Source organism: Phaethon aethereus (assembly GCF_964289735.1).
Source record: "Phaethon aethereus genome assembly, chromosome: 25".
In the NCBI taxonomy this organism is placed as follows: Eukaryota; Metazoa; Chordata; class Aves; order Phaethontiformes; family Phaethontidae; genus Phaethon; species Phaethon aethereus.
Genome location: NC_138601.1, coordinates 3,893,402 through 3,909,157, shown reverse-complemented (window position 1 = coordinate 3,909,157; position 15,756 = coordinate 3,893,402). Strand labels below are relative to the sequence as shown.

General features: G+C 59.5%; 1 protein-coding gene across 1 annotated transcript in view; it reads right to left on the bottom strand.

The window, feature by feature from the left end:
• KCNH6 (potassium voltage-gated channel subfamily H member 6) overlaps positions 1–15,756 on the bottom strand; it is a gene marked incomplete at both ends in the record, with an annotated part of 32,006 nt that overhangs the window by 7,935 nt on the left and 8,315 nt on the right. Inside the window, 3 exons of the mRNA XM_082010399.1 lie at positions 709–1,137; positions 5,535–5,746; positions 12,533–12,688. Coding sequence (XP_081866525.1) covers positions 709–1,137; positions 5,535–5,746; positions 12,533–12,688 — 797 coding nt within the window. The remainder of the gene's footprint in view (positions 1–708; positions 1,138–5,534; positions 5,747–12,532; positions 12,689–15,756) is intronic.

Genomic DNA, 15,756 nt, shown 5'->3' with positions numbered 1-15,756 from the left:
TCTGGCCAAAAGCACATCTGGTGCCTAGCCATGCTCCCTTTGAAGGATGAAAATGCATTTCTAGAGCATGAATCACCTTGTCCTGGAGGTAACATCTGAAATAGGTTAGATGAATCATGCCACAGAAAGGGCAGTTTCCCTCCACTGACCATAAAGAGAACAAGCCTTGGGATTACAGGTGAGCCAGTGAGAGGAGCCAAGGCCAACCTCATGTTTCCTGATGGGTCCTCACCTTGCCAACCATTGCTCCCATGCCTTTCACCCCACTCATAGGCTCTCAGCCAAGGCTGGACCTCCAGGTAGTGCAGTAACCACAGCGGCTGTCCCATTGCCAACATTTTGAGTGTGGCTGGCAATGCAACCCCAAGTTCAGCCTCACTGGCATGTGAGGCCAGTCCCTAAACCAAGCTCCCAACCTGCACTGCTAGGTCAGCCCCAGGAAGGGGAGTGGGTCCAGTTAGACAGTATCTTAGCACTTACAGTAGCGTCTGTGTGACTGTCTGACCCTACTAAACAAAATCCCAGGTCCCAGCTGCTTAATAAAAATGTGTAATAACATCCTTGCCCATCCCTCTGACTAGACACCCCTCTCCTTGCAGATCTAGCCATCCACTGCTTATATCAAGCCATCTATAGCCCTCTTTTTCTCTTCCCATCCATCCATGAGTCCCCATCCTGTCCTGATGGACCTTGACGCCCTGCCTGTACCTCATCAGAGCCAGAGCGGAAGATGAGCAGGTCAAAGGGGATGGCGGCAACCATGTCGATGAGGAACCATCCTTTGAAGTAGTGGATGGCAATCTTGCCAGGGTGGCTCACCACCTCGTCATTGATGTTGACATAGGTTGTACGGAAGTTGATGACAATGTCCACAATGAACATGATGTCCACGATGAGGTCGATGATGTTGAGTGGGTCACAGGAGTATCTGCAGTCCCAGTGCTTCTCTTCCACCTGCTCCTCATTGAGCAGGAAGGCGGCTGAGTAGGGGGTGAAGACAGCTGTGTAGATGACCAGCAGAAGGATGAGCCAGTCCCACACGGCCTTGAAGGGACTGTAGTGCAGGATGGTCCATCGGTGGATGCGTGGTGCCTGCAGTTTGTACTCAGGAAGGACATCAGCGCCCAGGGACAGCACCTGCCAGGAGATGGGTGTGAGAAGGATGGGAGAGCAGGAGAGAGGTTGGATATGGCCAGGAGCTATGCAAGGGGCTCCAATGTGCTGGTAGGGCCCTGAGGAGCATGCAGGGGGTTTCCTACATCCTTTTCACCTTTGTTGCCTTCATGTGTGTTTGTCCAGGAGGCCACAAAGTGAGTTGCACACTATGGCTGACACCAAGGTCATCTCTAATGGCCAGAGTACCCTTGGGGCAAGTGTTTACCTGCTTTACACCTTTCAGACCCTACCACGCTGGCAGGGAGGAAAGTGCCTCCTGCTATGCCTCCTTGTGCCCTCAGCTCTGGGCCACCAGCCCAGGAGCTGCTGGCTGTTCCTGGCACAAGGTTCTGGGGACAGCAAGCCTGGAGATACAGTCCCACGGCCGTGCCATGGCCTGATCCTGAAGGTGATGGCACATTAGGCATCTCGCAAGCCTGGCACGCTGCCTTTCTTGGCCCCAGCAGGGACATTCCCTTTGATGTCCGTCTGGCACAGTCATCCTCCAAGCAGAGGGGACAGCTTGGGCCACCCTCAGCAAAGCCTGGCCTCAGGCAATGGCCATTTCCCATCTGAGCATCCCCAGGGAAGGGGCAACCTGCAGCCACCAACGTGCAAACACCATCTCATGCACGCAGACACCCTCCCATTTTGTCATGTGTCCCCAGGTCTGTTTGCCCTCAGGGGGACACGCTCCCACGGCACCAGTGAGTCCCTACACGTCCCAGACCTGTCCCAGCTCCCCCCTCCAGAACCCACGCCGGCTCCCGATGGGCTCTGGAGCTACCCTGGGGACACAATGCGCTGGGCGCCGGGGGGGTGCTGGGTCTGTCCTGCTCTGGGTGCTGAGAGACGGTGGCATGAAGGGGCTTATTTGGAGCTGGGGACAGCCGGATCGTCCCTGCGTGTCCCTGCTGCTCTGTTGTCCTCCGGGTGTCCCCGTGGTGCTGCCCACCATTGCCACCTGCAGAGGAGGGCGAGGGGCACCTCAGTGCCCTCTCCCGCTACTAAGCCCCCAGCCAAAAGTGGGCTGCGAAGGAGAGGAGAGAGGAGGCTCCACATGCCCCAAGGACACAGTGGTGAGCACCCCCATGACTCCGGCAACAGATCTAGAAGACGGGCCTGATCCTTCCTGCACTGACAGCCATTTTGTTCGAGGGTTCAAGGGCTCCCATGGCCTCCTGGTGCTGCGACCCAGAGCAGATCTGGCCCCACAGCCCCGTCCCACCGGGGGTCCCATGCCCTGGGGGTGCCCCCGGCTCCTACCTGCCTGCAGCTTGCCCGGCGCCCCAGGCGGCAGCTGACCCTCGAAGTCCGGGTGTCCACCATGGGGGCTCCCAACCCTGCGCGCCCAGGCAGTGACCGGCACGGCGGGCGCAGCACTGGAGCCGCGGCATCGCCCATGCAGGCACACATGCACTCGGCCGGGTGGGTGGGAGACATGCAGCTGCGAAGGGCGTTTGGGAGCCCGGCGTGGATTAATCAAACCCAATCGATGCTGGGGCCCCCGTGGGGACGAGCGCACCAATGGGGCAGCGGGAGCTGCCGACGTCGCTGGCGGATGGAGAGGGGAGGGCTTGGAAAAAGTGACCCAAACGCAATCATTGCGGAGGGCAATGAGGCACCGGCTGGGCTTGGGGATAGGCTCCCACAGGGACAGCGGGGAAGGGGACAAGGCGACTCCGGTAAAACGCTTGGCCCCAAAGCTAAGACATGCCCAGCAGACCTGAGATGGGCTCCTACACCTTATGTCTGGGAAAACCAGCAACAGTCCCTCTCCAGTGGCCAAATCTCCCCCGTACTGCCCAGCCGGGGGCAGCTCCGTGGGGCCAGCCCTGAATTCAAGCCCCCGAATGCTGCTCCCCATGCTGGGACGCCTGCCCTACCCCTCGTCCCTGCCCGGCTCTTGCGGCAGAAACAAGAGCAGGTTGAGCCTTGTTGTTCTTCAGGCAGGAGTTGTTAAAAACCCACAAGCCCAAAGATTTGAGGCAGAAAAAGGAAAAGAAACAACCCCCAAAAGCGCATCCAAACCAACATAGAGCCAGGGAGCAGCTGCAGCCTTGTCCCTCTCTGCCCCTTGGGGACAGGGAGGGCTGCGGGTGGCAGCCTTGGGTGGCCCCGGGAGTCTCCACGGGTGGCAGTGCCAGGTGCCCCCCATGGTGATCCCACTGGGTGCCCCTTCCCCTTCCCTTTCCGCCTGCACTTACCGGCTTCAGCTGCAGCCGCAGGCTCATGGTGTGGGGTGCTGGGTGCTGGCAGCGAAGTGCTGGGTGCTGGGTGCTGGCAGTGGGGTACTGGGTGCTGGGTGATGAGCGAGGCAGCGAGGCAGCCGTGGGAGGGAGGAGGAGGAGGAGGAGGGAGGGAGGAGGGAGCAGGGTGCATGCGGGCTGTGGGTGACGGAGAGGGGAGGCTCCCTCAGACCTGGCTCACCCAGGCCGATGCTTGTGCCCCGTGGGGCCCAGCAGCCATATGCCTTCCTCCTCCCTGCCCTGTGCTGGGGATGGGGACACTGAGCTGGGGAGGGGGCCACGCCAGAGCCACCAGGAGACCCTCAAGCGCAAGGGGTCGGTCAGGATCAGGCCCACGATGCTGTCTGGAAGCAGGCACTGACTCACTGTCCCTCCCGGCACGTATCCTGACACAACCCATCACCCCCATCCCTGTCCCCAGGACCCTCCTGTCCAGCTCCACCACCCCACACTGCCTGTGGGGCAGTTCAGGGGGATTGGGAGAGGTGCCACCTGTAAGATAGGACCCTAGCCTGGTGGCACTGACCCCACAGTGTCCTTGTGTGCCTCCAGCTGTGCCCCAGAGTCGCAGCCCTGGCAGGCTGAGCCCAGCACATTCATTGCACTTGTGACCTGCCCTTCCTGCCTGCTTGCTGTGGGGCTGACCCACCTGACTGGCCTGTGTCTGCCTCTCCCTGCCCGCCAGCCGGTATTTTTAGATGCTGTTAGCAGCGTCTCGCCGCTGTCTCTGCTTCACCCGTGAATTATTTAGCTGCCGGGAGCGGGGAGCCGTGGCTTGGTGGGAGGCACGGGGGACATCAGGGTGAGGACAGGCAGGACGCCTGGGTCCCCTGAGGCCATGGGGATGTGCACTGGGGAGGAGAGGTCCATCCCATCCTGTCCCATCCTATCCCGTCTGGAGATTTAAGGTGAATGGAAGGTTGACCTTTGTGGGTGCCGCAGGGCTGCACCCTGGGGCCCTGCAGCCGCCACCCGTCAGCTCTGATCCTGTCACCCCACACCAGCTAATGACCCCGCACTGAGCGGCCGGCGCCACCCTGCCAGTGTCACCCCAGCACGCCGCAGCGGTCCCCGGCGTGTGGGTGTCCCATGTGATGGGGACGAGGGCAGGGAGGCTGCTCGCCGTCCTGCTGGGGCATTTAGGGGCTGATCCCTGGTCACTGCGGTCACCCCCAGGTCAGAGGGACTAAGCAAGTTTTGGGATGAAGGGGACAAGCCAGAGGGACGAGCAACCCAAAAATGTCCCCGTGCCGCGGGGAGCCGGGAGCCCATCCGCCGTGCATGGAGGCTGCGGGGCTAAAGGTTTGCTGGCACCAACATGGGAGGAAAATCCTGCAGAGCATCTGGCCCTGATGGAGCAAACTGTCAGTCCCAGAGGCTTTTCTGGGGTCAGACGGCTGCATTTGCATTGTCAGCCCTCAGCTGCTGCTGGCAGCAGTGGGAGGTGCCCTTAGATTATTTTGTACATTGTGGCTCTTCTATGCCTCAGTTTCCCCACTGGTAAGAGCTCCCCACCAGGACTGCGGGATACAGCAGCACCTTTCACACACACTGACATCCGTGCCCCCCCCCACTGACAGTACGGTGCCACAACTGTCCCTTCTGGTGGCAGTGTCCCTGCAGTGACAGGGCATTGCCACTCATGTTGGTGACGGTGCGGTGCCACCTGCTGCCTCTCGGGGGTTGTGTGGCCCTTGGCGTGGCCACCCATGCTCCCGGCGTGGGGTCCCTGGCTGAGGGCCTCGAGGCCAGCGGTGCCCCGGCGTTGGGGAGCGGGAAGTGGTGGACAGAGCCTCCCCGCAAACGAAGCCATGTGCACACACAAACATGCACACGCATGTGTCCCCTTCAAGGCCACCATCACACCATGAGCAGTTCATGCTGGTGTTCCCCCAGCCACAAATTACCAGAAATACTCATTTAGGGGGTAAAAAAAGAGCATTTCAACCCTTCAGGGGAAGAGAGAAAAATGGAACACAAGGATACCGGCATCTCCTGGGATGGAAATTCCAGGTATCACTGCCCTCTCTGTTCCTCTCCTCCAAAAACCACAGGAATGGCTGTGACTGTACCGCAGCAGCACCACCACCACCCCACCGCTGCCTCGGTGGCATCTCACCACCCACATACCTGTGTGACCTTCTCGGTGACATTCTGGGTGCGCTCCATCACCTTGTGGGGAGCAATTATCTCAATCTCCGTGGTGGAGCCCGAGCGGTGCTTCTCCAGGTTGAACTCCACGAAGTTGAGCGTGAACTGGGGGATCTGGCTGATGGTCCGGTACTTCATGAGGTCCGAGTCTGAGGTGGAGTTCGGGGGATTGGGTTTGACGTGGGAAGCCTCTGAAAGAGGATGGAGAGAAGCGTTGAGAAGGGCAGTGCAAGCAGGAGTCAATCTGCAGAGCCCTGACCTCAGTGTAGGACAGCCAGGAGCTGGGGACCACGACAAGGTGCCACCAGAAGGTACCGATGTCTGCCCAGCCATAAGGGCTTGGCTTCTTCAGGGTGGCTCAGACATGGGATACCCCACCAGAGAGGCCCAAGAAGGGGCTGCTTTTCAGACACATCACCCATCTTTTCACCGTTAAACCTCCTTCAGGGGGCTTAGAGCAGCTGCCGTAATATAGAGGCACCCATTAACCTTTGCTACCCCTGAAGACTGTGGTGGGTTGGGGACGAGCCCCAGTGAGACCAGGGAGGGATGCTGAAACTGTCATGAAAACAGATGAAGGAGGAGGTGGGTCTCCTCCACCCTTGCATGTCTCAGCCTGACCAACATAGCTCCTGAGCTGCTGCCTTGGTTTTTGGCCACCAGACTGATCCAGGAGCTGGATAGTGTCCCCACTTGGATGTATCCTCCACCCCCAGGCTCCAGATAGGGAGGTCAGAGCTTTCTCTTGAAGAAGAGCTGTAGTGGAGCTGGATCCTGGCAGTTTTCCCTGGGACCTAGGGACCTGCCTGTCTGGGTCACCCCAGTGCAGGACCAGAGAGGAAGCCCCAGGGGTGGTCCATTCATGGTCAGGCTTTTGGAAATGTGTAGTCATGGCAGGGAGCATGTGCCCACACCCAGGAACATCCCCAGGCACCATAACGAGTGTGTCCCACCCTCTCTATCTCCTACAGGCGGGGCAGGGATATATTTTCAGTTTTCTACCCCTTCTATCCCTTGTACTCTGACATTGACCCAAGAGGGGTCACGGGCAGGTGTCTGAAGACATTGTGAAGATGCCCAGTCAGCACCAGCCGTCCTGCTGCCACCCTTCTCCTCCCTGCTCATTCCCTTTCCCTCTACATTGTGTCCCCTCCTGAGGGTCCATAACCTGTGACTATTTGAGGATCATGAGCCCCCGCCCCATTTTCTCAAGCCAGACACCGCAGACTGATCTCTCTCCCTCCCGAATTACTGCGACTTCTCTTGCCTGACCTCCATCTTATTCGTCATCATCTCTGTCACGAGAACGAGAGGTCTGGCCGTGAACACCGTGGTGGAGGTACGTTATCTCCAGCCCTACAGAGTGGCCTGGCCGGTGTCTCGTTCACCTCCGGTGCATGGACACAGCTGACATTGCACATGCCTGTGCATCGGGACGCCCCTCCTGTGCGGCAGCCGAACGCAACCTCGCGCGGTCTCACATCTCACACGCAACACCATGGGTGGCTCTACCCAAAGAGCAGGACCTGCCTACACAGGGAATCGCGTGGTGACCGGTGGGTTTTGGGGAGAAGACCCCAACTTATCTGCACTTCGCAGAGGGAAAAGCAGTGCAGGGTATGAGACCTCCCCCCAAGATGTGCCGGGGCCATCACCCGGGACCGTGGCTCCCACAGTAGGACCGACAACTCCGGGGTTTTTCCCCTACCTGAGTTTGCCCTCCTTTCCCTGAATTTTCTCTGGAACTCAGACCTCGCAGCCTCAAAGTTGTCCAAGGAGGAGACCCTGCGGAGGCTGTGGAAGCTGCCCCCAGGGCGAGACCGAAAGAAACCCCATGCAGAGTACGACCCTCGTGGGCCCAGCAAGGGAGGCTCTTGTTTCGGGGACGAGTGTTGTAGGGTGGGGTCGGCCTCCAGGCTCGGCCTCCGCTCCTTTTCCAGGAGGGATTCGGTCTCTGACTGCACACAGTTCTCCTTGGGCGATGTCTTCAAGTCCCTCAAAATCAGGGAGTCACCACCAGGCTTTAAGACAGCCGGGAGAAAGCGTTTTATTAGAAGGAGTTGTCGCGTGCTGGGGGGGAAGGAGAGGGAGCCGGGGGAGGTAAGAGGGGGGGCAGAGGGCGGGGAAGCGCTGCGGTTCCTGAGGTCACCTCCAACCAGGACCAGGACCTGCTTTGCGGTGGAGCGACCGAGTCCTCAGGGACTTGGCAGCTCCTACCTCCTCCCAGCTCCCACCAGAGGCTGGGCGGCCGCAGGGCGGTTTGCAAGGCGATGCTGCGCAGCTGGGAAGCAGGCCAGAGCAAGAAGAGAAGAGGAGACCCTACGGACAGGCTTGCCTGGAGCACCTGCCTTGCCGTGCGCTTTTCCAAGGTGTCCCTATGTCCCACCACTGGACCTGCCCTTTCCCCACCCGTTGCAAGAGCTCAGGCCACCACCGAGGGTCTGTGCCCGGGGTCCTGTGCTGGTGTCTACAGGAGAGGATGTGCTCTGCACCAGGAAGCACTGGAGGAGCTGCTGGGCTTGCAAATTCAGCCAGATGTGGTCCTCCTTCTCCTACAGCAACCCTTAGTCATTGCTAAACCTTTTTTTCCTGGAGACCTAAAGAGTTTCCAGCCTATAATGACTTTCTACAATGGTGTGCACAAAGCAGCCGCCTTCTGGAGCAGAAGCCAATGGGTCTGTGCCCCTACCAGTCACACTCATGGGAGGGGCTGTAGCACTTCTCACCATCCCTAAGGACCTTATTGCAGGTTTTAGGATGGGGTGCCTGGAGGGGCTGGCTGCTGGCTGCCCCTGCATCTGCTGGGCTACCCCGACTTGACCAAGCTGCACAAGAGCGGTGGGTCATCAGGTTGTCCTCAAAGCACATCTTCCATGTGTGTACACCTGAGACATTGCAGTGCACCAAACAGCTTCAACCTGGGGGTACCCAGAGCCTTTAGCAGCGCTGGTGTCAGCAGAAGCAACATATCCAGAGCATCTGATAACACTACAAGTGTCTTCAGCTTGCCGTAAGCACAACTCTGAGAAGACAGGCACCTTTCACCTCATCATATGTGTAATTTTGGGAAGCAGCTTTCTCCAGGCTGTCTGGATACACGCAGCACAGGGAGAACCTGGCTCCTGGGGATGCGTTAGCGGAGCAAAAGCCTCCTGCCCACAGCCCTGTGCCTCAACCTGGAACATTTCAGAAAACGTTTCTTTGCCCGGAGGTACCTTGAGTGCTTCTGAGAGTCATGAATCTACCAAGAACAGCGATCTCTAAAGAGGTCCCACCAACAGTTTTCCAATTTCATCGTGTCAGCAACGACAGCATCACCCTCCATCATGGAAAGCACAGTCTTTGCTGGGGGACTGAGAAGCCAGAGCTGCCTGTGCTGCCTGGCCCCTGCCAGGATATCGCGGGGAAATGTGCCCTTTCCAGGTTTGCCTGCAAGTCCCTGCCGGTCCCTGCTCAGAGCTGACCTGCTCCAGTCTCCCACAGTCACCAGCAGGTCCCCTCCTCAGGGTGGGGACAACGCCCTGGAGCTCCACCATCCCGGACAACTTGCGCTACAGAGCCAGACCTTCCTCCCAGCTTTGGCAAGTGGTGCCCACCGGCTCGGCACGTCTCCTGCCTCCCCCCGCGAGCCACGGCACGCACCGCGCCGGGCTGACCCCGCGGAGCAGCTCCGTCTTAGCTCTATTCCACACTGCCAAAGCACTGCCGTTCACTGTCAGCCCTCGCCGGGATGAGTGCTCAGCGCTGAGCCAGCGTCAGAGCCCCTACCGCCGGATACGGCCCGAGCCACAGCAGCCGAGGGGGAGCGGGATGGGGAGAGCGGAGGAAGAGCGCTGGGACCTGGCCTAAGGCATGGGCTTATATCAGACAAAGGCTACGGTTACCTTTCCATAGTCAATGGCTACTCCATCAAACTCACTGGTGGGCAGAGATTTCCGCTGGATTTTGAGTCGCCGCAGGGACGGGAGACTAAACTTCAACCTCCTACCTTCACCTTGTTAAAAAGAAAAACAAAACACAAGAGAGACAGATGTAACCTAGCTGCATGTGACGGCTGGAGCGAGGTGGGGCAGGGCGCTGGCCAGGGAGGAGGCTACAGAAAATTTTGGGTGGCTTTGGGGGACATACATGCCATGTGGCCCTTCCTGCTCCAATGCACTCGCTATTCCTGCACTGTCGCATCTCCGTGTGCTCAAGGCAGAACCTGACCTGGCAGAAAGCACCGCTGGGCTGGAGGAGAGTCCCCTCCAACCATGCAAGATGGAAGGGTGCTGAGCATCCCTAAGCCAATTAAAGAGGTTAAAGCCACTTAAGGGATTTGGACCTGGGGGAAATCAAGCCTCTAAATCTCCTTGGTGGGACTTGAGAGAAATAAAACACACAAAAGAGACAGTAAGTTAACAAGGCGTTAAAAAAAGTTGTTCTGGCAATTTTATTCCTGGGGTTGTTCTGGATTTTAGGTGAGGGATGCTGGACCGCAAGGTGGGGTCCCCTTGCTGCCATCACGGGGGACCAGTGGACCATCTCGATGGAGAAAGAGGTTCAGGAACGGAAGGGGCCAGACATGCAGAGGAACCAGCAGTGCCCACAGCAGGACCCGATGCCCCTGGTCGTGACAACAAACACAAAGAAGTCACTCGTCCTCTTCCAGTGCTGGTCCGTGGAGGAGCCCGCGGCCGCCGGCTACTCCAAGGTTAGCATGAGCAGCCAGTCTCATGCCCTGCTGCCTCAGGGCCGTGGGGGGTTCATCCGACCCCCAGCAGCACCAGTTGTACTCAGTAACTGGACCAAAACCTTCTCCAGGCAAACCCCGGTGCCGAACCCTCTGCAGGGCTGGTGAGCCGAGACCCCAGGGCAGGAGCTGAGCAGAGAAACCCCATACGGTGACAAGGCTTGGATTAGCTCAGCTGCAGCCTCCATTAAAAATTAAGCGGCCTAAATCCACCGTTAGGCGACCCTGTGGCTGCCTTTCCCTATGTCTCCTCCGTACATCAGTGGCACAGGGAAGGGGTCCGGGGGCGCGTGGAGCGTGACACGAGCTCCAGAAAGGCATTGTCCTCTGCGGAAAAGCTGCACGTCGAGGAGCTGTTTGGTTTTGGCAGGGTTTGCCTCCCTGACCTAGCCCCGACACACTGCTGAGCCACCCGGGCAGGCTCCCGACCTGCCCAGCTCCCCAAAAACGCCCCTGCCGCTGTGGGGACCGGCGCGGGCTCCCTCTGCTCGCCCCATCCCGCCATCCGGAGCAGTTTTTCAGCCGGAAGAAGCCGAGCAGCTGCCTTCCCCTGCACACCAGTGTGGCAGGGGCCGGCAGCGCAGCCGCCCGCGGCCGTGTAATTAAAGACTGAGTCAGAAATCCCGTGCACAAGAGACCGGGCTGGGCTGGCGCCAGCAGCTCCGGCCTTTCCGCGCTCCCCAGCGCTGGAGCGGGAATCCCGAGCTACGCTCCTCAGGATGCGCCCCGCCACCTCCGGCACGCAGGAAAGCAATAGGTGCCCTTTTTATTCGAGTGCCTTCTGCAGCCAAAGGTACCTCTCGGGGTAGGATGGAGTATGGATGCATCCTACGTCCGGACGTACGGAGAGCTGGGCGGGCTGCAAAACGACACTGGTGCTGGAATTTAGGATTTCCTCAGCAGTCCGTGCGCGGAGGCTAACCGTTGCTAAAGCAGTACATCAAAAATACATCTCATCACTTCATAGACATAGGAACACGTGCACAGGTTAGATATACATTCACACGCACGTGTCCGTAAGTCCCATGTACCTACGTCTGGCCTGAGTATACATAAAACCCGTCACCACACAGAGCTCCTCCGCCGGTACCTGCTGCCACGCACGCAAACGCCTTAACGGCTCCGGGGTCTTCTATATGCACCGAGTGTGAATGCATTAAAGCGGACGTTACCGTACCGACGCGACGGGCAGCGTGAAGGGGCCTCGTCGGTCCCCGATGCGGCCCTGGCTCCGGCCCCGGTCCTGCTGTGCCACCCCACGTGCCGTGGGGGGACAGGCCCGGGCTGCTCCCACAGCTTTGCTCTGAGGCCTGCCCGAAGCCTCCCTATAGCAACCCGCGTCCCCAGGGAGCGTTTGCGTGAAGACAGATGTAGGATTATTTCTCTAAAATACAGGTGACCGGCACCAAGGGCCGTGCAGCAGGAGGCTATTTAGAAGCTACAGCTCTCCTTCCCGTGGTCAGGTCTCACATCTGCATCCCTGGTTATCCACACCCCCTTGCGAGCCTCACCACGGCTCTCCCTTTGATCCAGCCTTCCCAAAAAAGGGAGCTTGAATTTTCCACCGCCTCCAAAAGCCCCACAAAACCCCGGGATGAGCCTGGGACCGCAGAGAACAGCCCAAAGCCGGGCCAGGCTCAGAGCCATCCCAGCACAACCATCCTTGTGCCAGGCGCCTGCGGTGACGTCCCCATAGCGCAGCCGTGCCGCCGGTGACACCAAATGTCCCCTGGCCCCGCCGGTGACCCCGCACACAGGTCCTGTGCCATACAGGGGCCCGAGGCGCTGCCGGAAAGACCCTCCCGGCATTAAATATGGAAAGGACACAGCAGGGTGGGGGGTGTGCGGAGGGGCTCCGGGGGTCTGCTCGCCGCGAGACAACCTCTCCTTAAACACACACCGTCCCGTGCAGGGGGTCAGCCCCCACCCAGGTCCCCGGGGGGTCGGGAGGGTGTGCAGGCAGGTCTGCGCGCGAGGGGCTGCGCAGAGAGCACCTACGGCCTTTTTTCACCCCGTTAGTGCTTGGCCGGATCAGTCCCCGAGCCGGCAGAGCTGCGGCTGTGCAGAAACACAAACCTCTGCTCCTGGGCGCTCTGTGGGGCTCAGCCCCATGGCGCAGGATCCTGCCCTGCCACGGGCGCATCCTTCGGCCCCCACGAGCTCCCGAGAAAACCACGGGATGGGGATAGCCCTGAGGACGCTGCGCTGCCCTGCCGCTGTCCCCGCCGCCCCCGGTGCCACCCACCTCCGCGCCAGCTCTGCGACAGGCGCTGGTGCAGGCTCCGGCTGGCGCTCTTGGCGATGAGCTGGGCCAGGTCCTCGAAGTTGAGGATGAACATGATGACGACGCCATCCTCGTTCTTCACCGGCACCACGTCCACCAGGCAGCGGAAACACGAGGCTGCCGAGCAGAGAGAGGCTCAGGGGGGGCTGCACAGGAGGTCTGCCCACCCAACCCCCCCAAGACAAAAACCACTTTTGTCAGAAAAGTATTTTTTGAAGCACTCTGATGGGTGTAATCCCTGCTGATGGGGAGTGGAGGGTTTGGAAGCCAGTCTGAGCCCTGGGAAGGGGCCATGTCTCTGCAGCATCCCAGCTCACACCGATCACATCTCGCCTTTTTTTTTTTTTTGTCCCAGTCATTTATATTAATGTACTTGAGAGCAGCAATTAAAGAGTAGGTAATTAAGAACTCAGAAAGTCCCAGGTAGTGGTTTAACCTCATTAAGCATGCTGCTTGTAATGATGCCGTAGCTAATTGCCCTGCTATCGCCAAGCAGTTTTTGGGGACTGGCTTCAACCCTCTCGTGTCCTGGATGTGGGCAATGGGGGCGAGCCCGACGGCATGCCCTGTCCCGACCCCGGGCAGCAGGACGTGGTGGGATCGGTGTGACGGTTCCCAGGGACATCCCCTAAAGGCACTGGCGCGGAGTGGTCAGGCACAGCCTCGTCTCACTCCTGCCATGGGGAAACTGAGGCACAGGAGGGCACAAGGATGGGCTCAGTGTCCTGGAGGGGAGGGGGGCTGTGGAGAGGACCCCAAACATGGCCACAAGGCACGGGTCCGTATGGATTTGCCTGTTGGATGCCAGCTCGACCCTGTGGCTCTGATTGTACTGGCAGTCAGGCACCGGTTTGCAATTCAGGGCACCCCAAAATACCTGCGGACCTTTCCCAAAGCAGCAAGTGGAGTTCCCGCCCCCCTCATCAGCTTTATTCCCCCCAAATCCTTCAAAAACCTGACCGAAGGTATAATCACTGTGAGCCCCTTCCTTGAGCTGTCTCCTGTTGCTTTGGTACTGGTGGGAGCGGGACCCCCTGAGCTGCGGCCGCTGCCGCAGCCCCTCCGGCAAAACCCCTTGAAACCTCTTGGGGTCCTACCTCAAACCTAGAGACGATGGAGCAACCAGGTACCACTGCCTGGCCGGTAACAGAGCAAAGCAACCTCCGTCCGCGGCGGTTTTTGCCGGGTGCGGATCTCTGACCTCGCCTTTCCCCTGTGCTCTGGTTACCAGGGATTAGCGGATCCGGCAGGGATGCGCTGCCGGCCCGAGCCAGCGCTCTCCCGCTTGTCCGTGGCCAAGCTCCGGCCGGGAGGGGGATGTCGGCCTTTCTGCGTATAATTTTAAGGAGCTCAGGGCCTCCCGTAATCAGGAGCAGATGGCCAGCGTCGGGCAACTTCAAAATCTGCCGTGACGTCAGAGATGTGCACATACACAGACGCACACACATGCACAAGAACGGGAAAGAAACGGACATGGTGAAATCCGTTTAAAGGGCCTGGCAGCCGGGATTCTTTCTTTCTTTATTTCATCATTGTTCACCACAGGGAGAGGAAATCCACTTAAACGTGTGAGCTGGGGGGGGTGTGGGATTTTCAGCAGATAAAGCTGTTTTGAAGGGACGCACAGGCACGCTGCGGGCTACCTGATGCTTTCTCCTTTGGTGTGTTATAAAAATGAGGGTTTTTCCCCCACAGGTGATTTTGAAGCAGCACCAACTTGCCGAGGACCCGCAGCCCAGCAGGATTCACTGGCACAGGCAGCCGTTAGCTCCGTGCTTCCCTGCCCTGGACCGGGACTCCTGATCCAGACGGCCTGATCCTGGCTCACGTGCTCTGCCCTGCTGCATCCCTTCCACTGCTTCACTCCTCCTTCCTAAGCTCCTCCGCAGTGGTGGGACGGGATGGCCTCTGAGCTGTCCTCATGGAGGCTGGATCCCGGCAGGCCCTGTGTGGCATGGAAAGGGTTAATCCCAGACTGATGCCGAACAGCTGAAAACTGGGCCCAGTTACATCCAGTTGGAGGGATATAAGGAGCAGCTGGGAGGAGGCTGGGCTGGTCTGGGAGGCAGCTGGTGCCTGGGTTGATCCTGTGAGTCTGGGGTGGGGGTGAGCCCCCATGCTGACCCCCTTAAATGAAACAGAATGGGCTACTGCCCGTGGAAGGGACTGGCCGTGGTCATCTAGTCCAACTGCCTGACCGATTCAGGGCTGGCCAAAAGCTAATCGGGTGTAGGGCCCTCCAAAACCAGGGGAAGTGCCCCAAAAGCAGCCCTGGCAGGCACAGCCCTGCGTGCCAGCAGCTCAGTGCCTGGCTCACACCCGCACCCCATGGCATGGATGGCATCGAGGGGGTGACGGAGCATCGGGGCTGGAGGTGGGAGTGGCGGGTTCCCTTAAGCCTGGGCCAAAGACGGGGCAGTCCCCCAGGATTTGGGGTTCCTGGGCGGCTGGGATTTGGGGTACTCCCAGCTCTGTGGAGAGGCTGTGGCTGGGGCACCCCCGGCACGCTCTGCTCTGACTCGGTTTCCCTGCTGGCGAGCCGGCCCGGGCTCTGCCGAGTGCCGAGCCTCCCCATCCTTCCCCCCAAAAACCAGACACCCAGACCTGCTGCGGCGCCGGTGGGCTGAGCCGGCCTCGGGAGGGACCCCAGCCCTGCGCTCCCGTCCTCGTTCCTCGATCGACTGGCCCCATCCATCTGCCCGTCTCCTCCCTTCAGCTGTTCAGCTAATCTGTCTCCATCCATCTAATTTTATCCAGCCGCCAAATGAACTCTTGGAGGAGCCCCGGGGGCATTCGCAACCTGCCTGTGCTCTGTGGCCGCCACCGTGGGGCTGCCTGCGCGCCCGTCCGGGCCGAAACCCAGCCCGGGGGCTGCGGAAAGGGCTCGGCAGGAGGGATGTGACATGGGTGCTGTTTTGGAGGGTCCCACACCCAAGGCAATGGGTTCGCATGGGCTGGGAGAAACAGCTCATTCCCTAAAACCCCGGGCTGGGTTTGATCTTCCCAGCATCCAGCCCACCTCCCCCAAGCTGAGCACTCGGAGGTTTGCGCTTTCCAACCCATCTTGTCTTCTGACCTTGATAAAAACGAGCACTTAATAACATTAAAAATGTCATCGTCAGGGGCCCTCCCTCCCTGGCCGTCTTATCCTCCGCGGCCACCAGTGGTTAATGAATTTGTCGGTA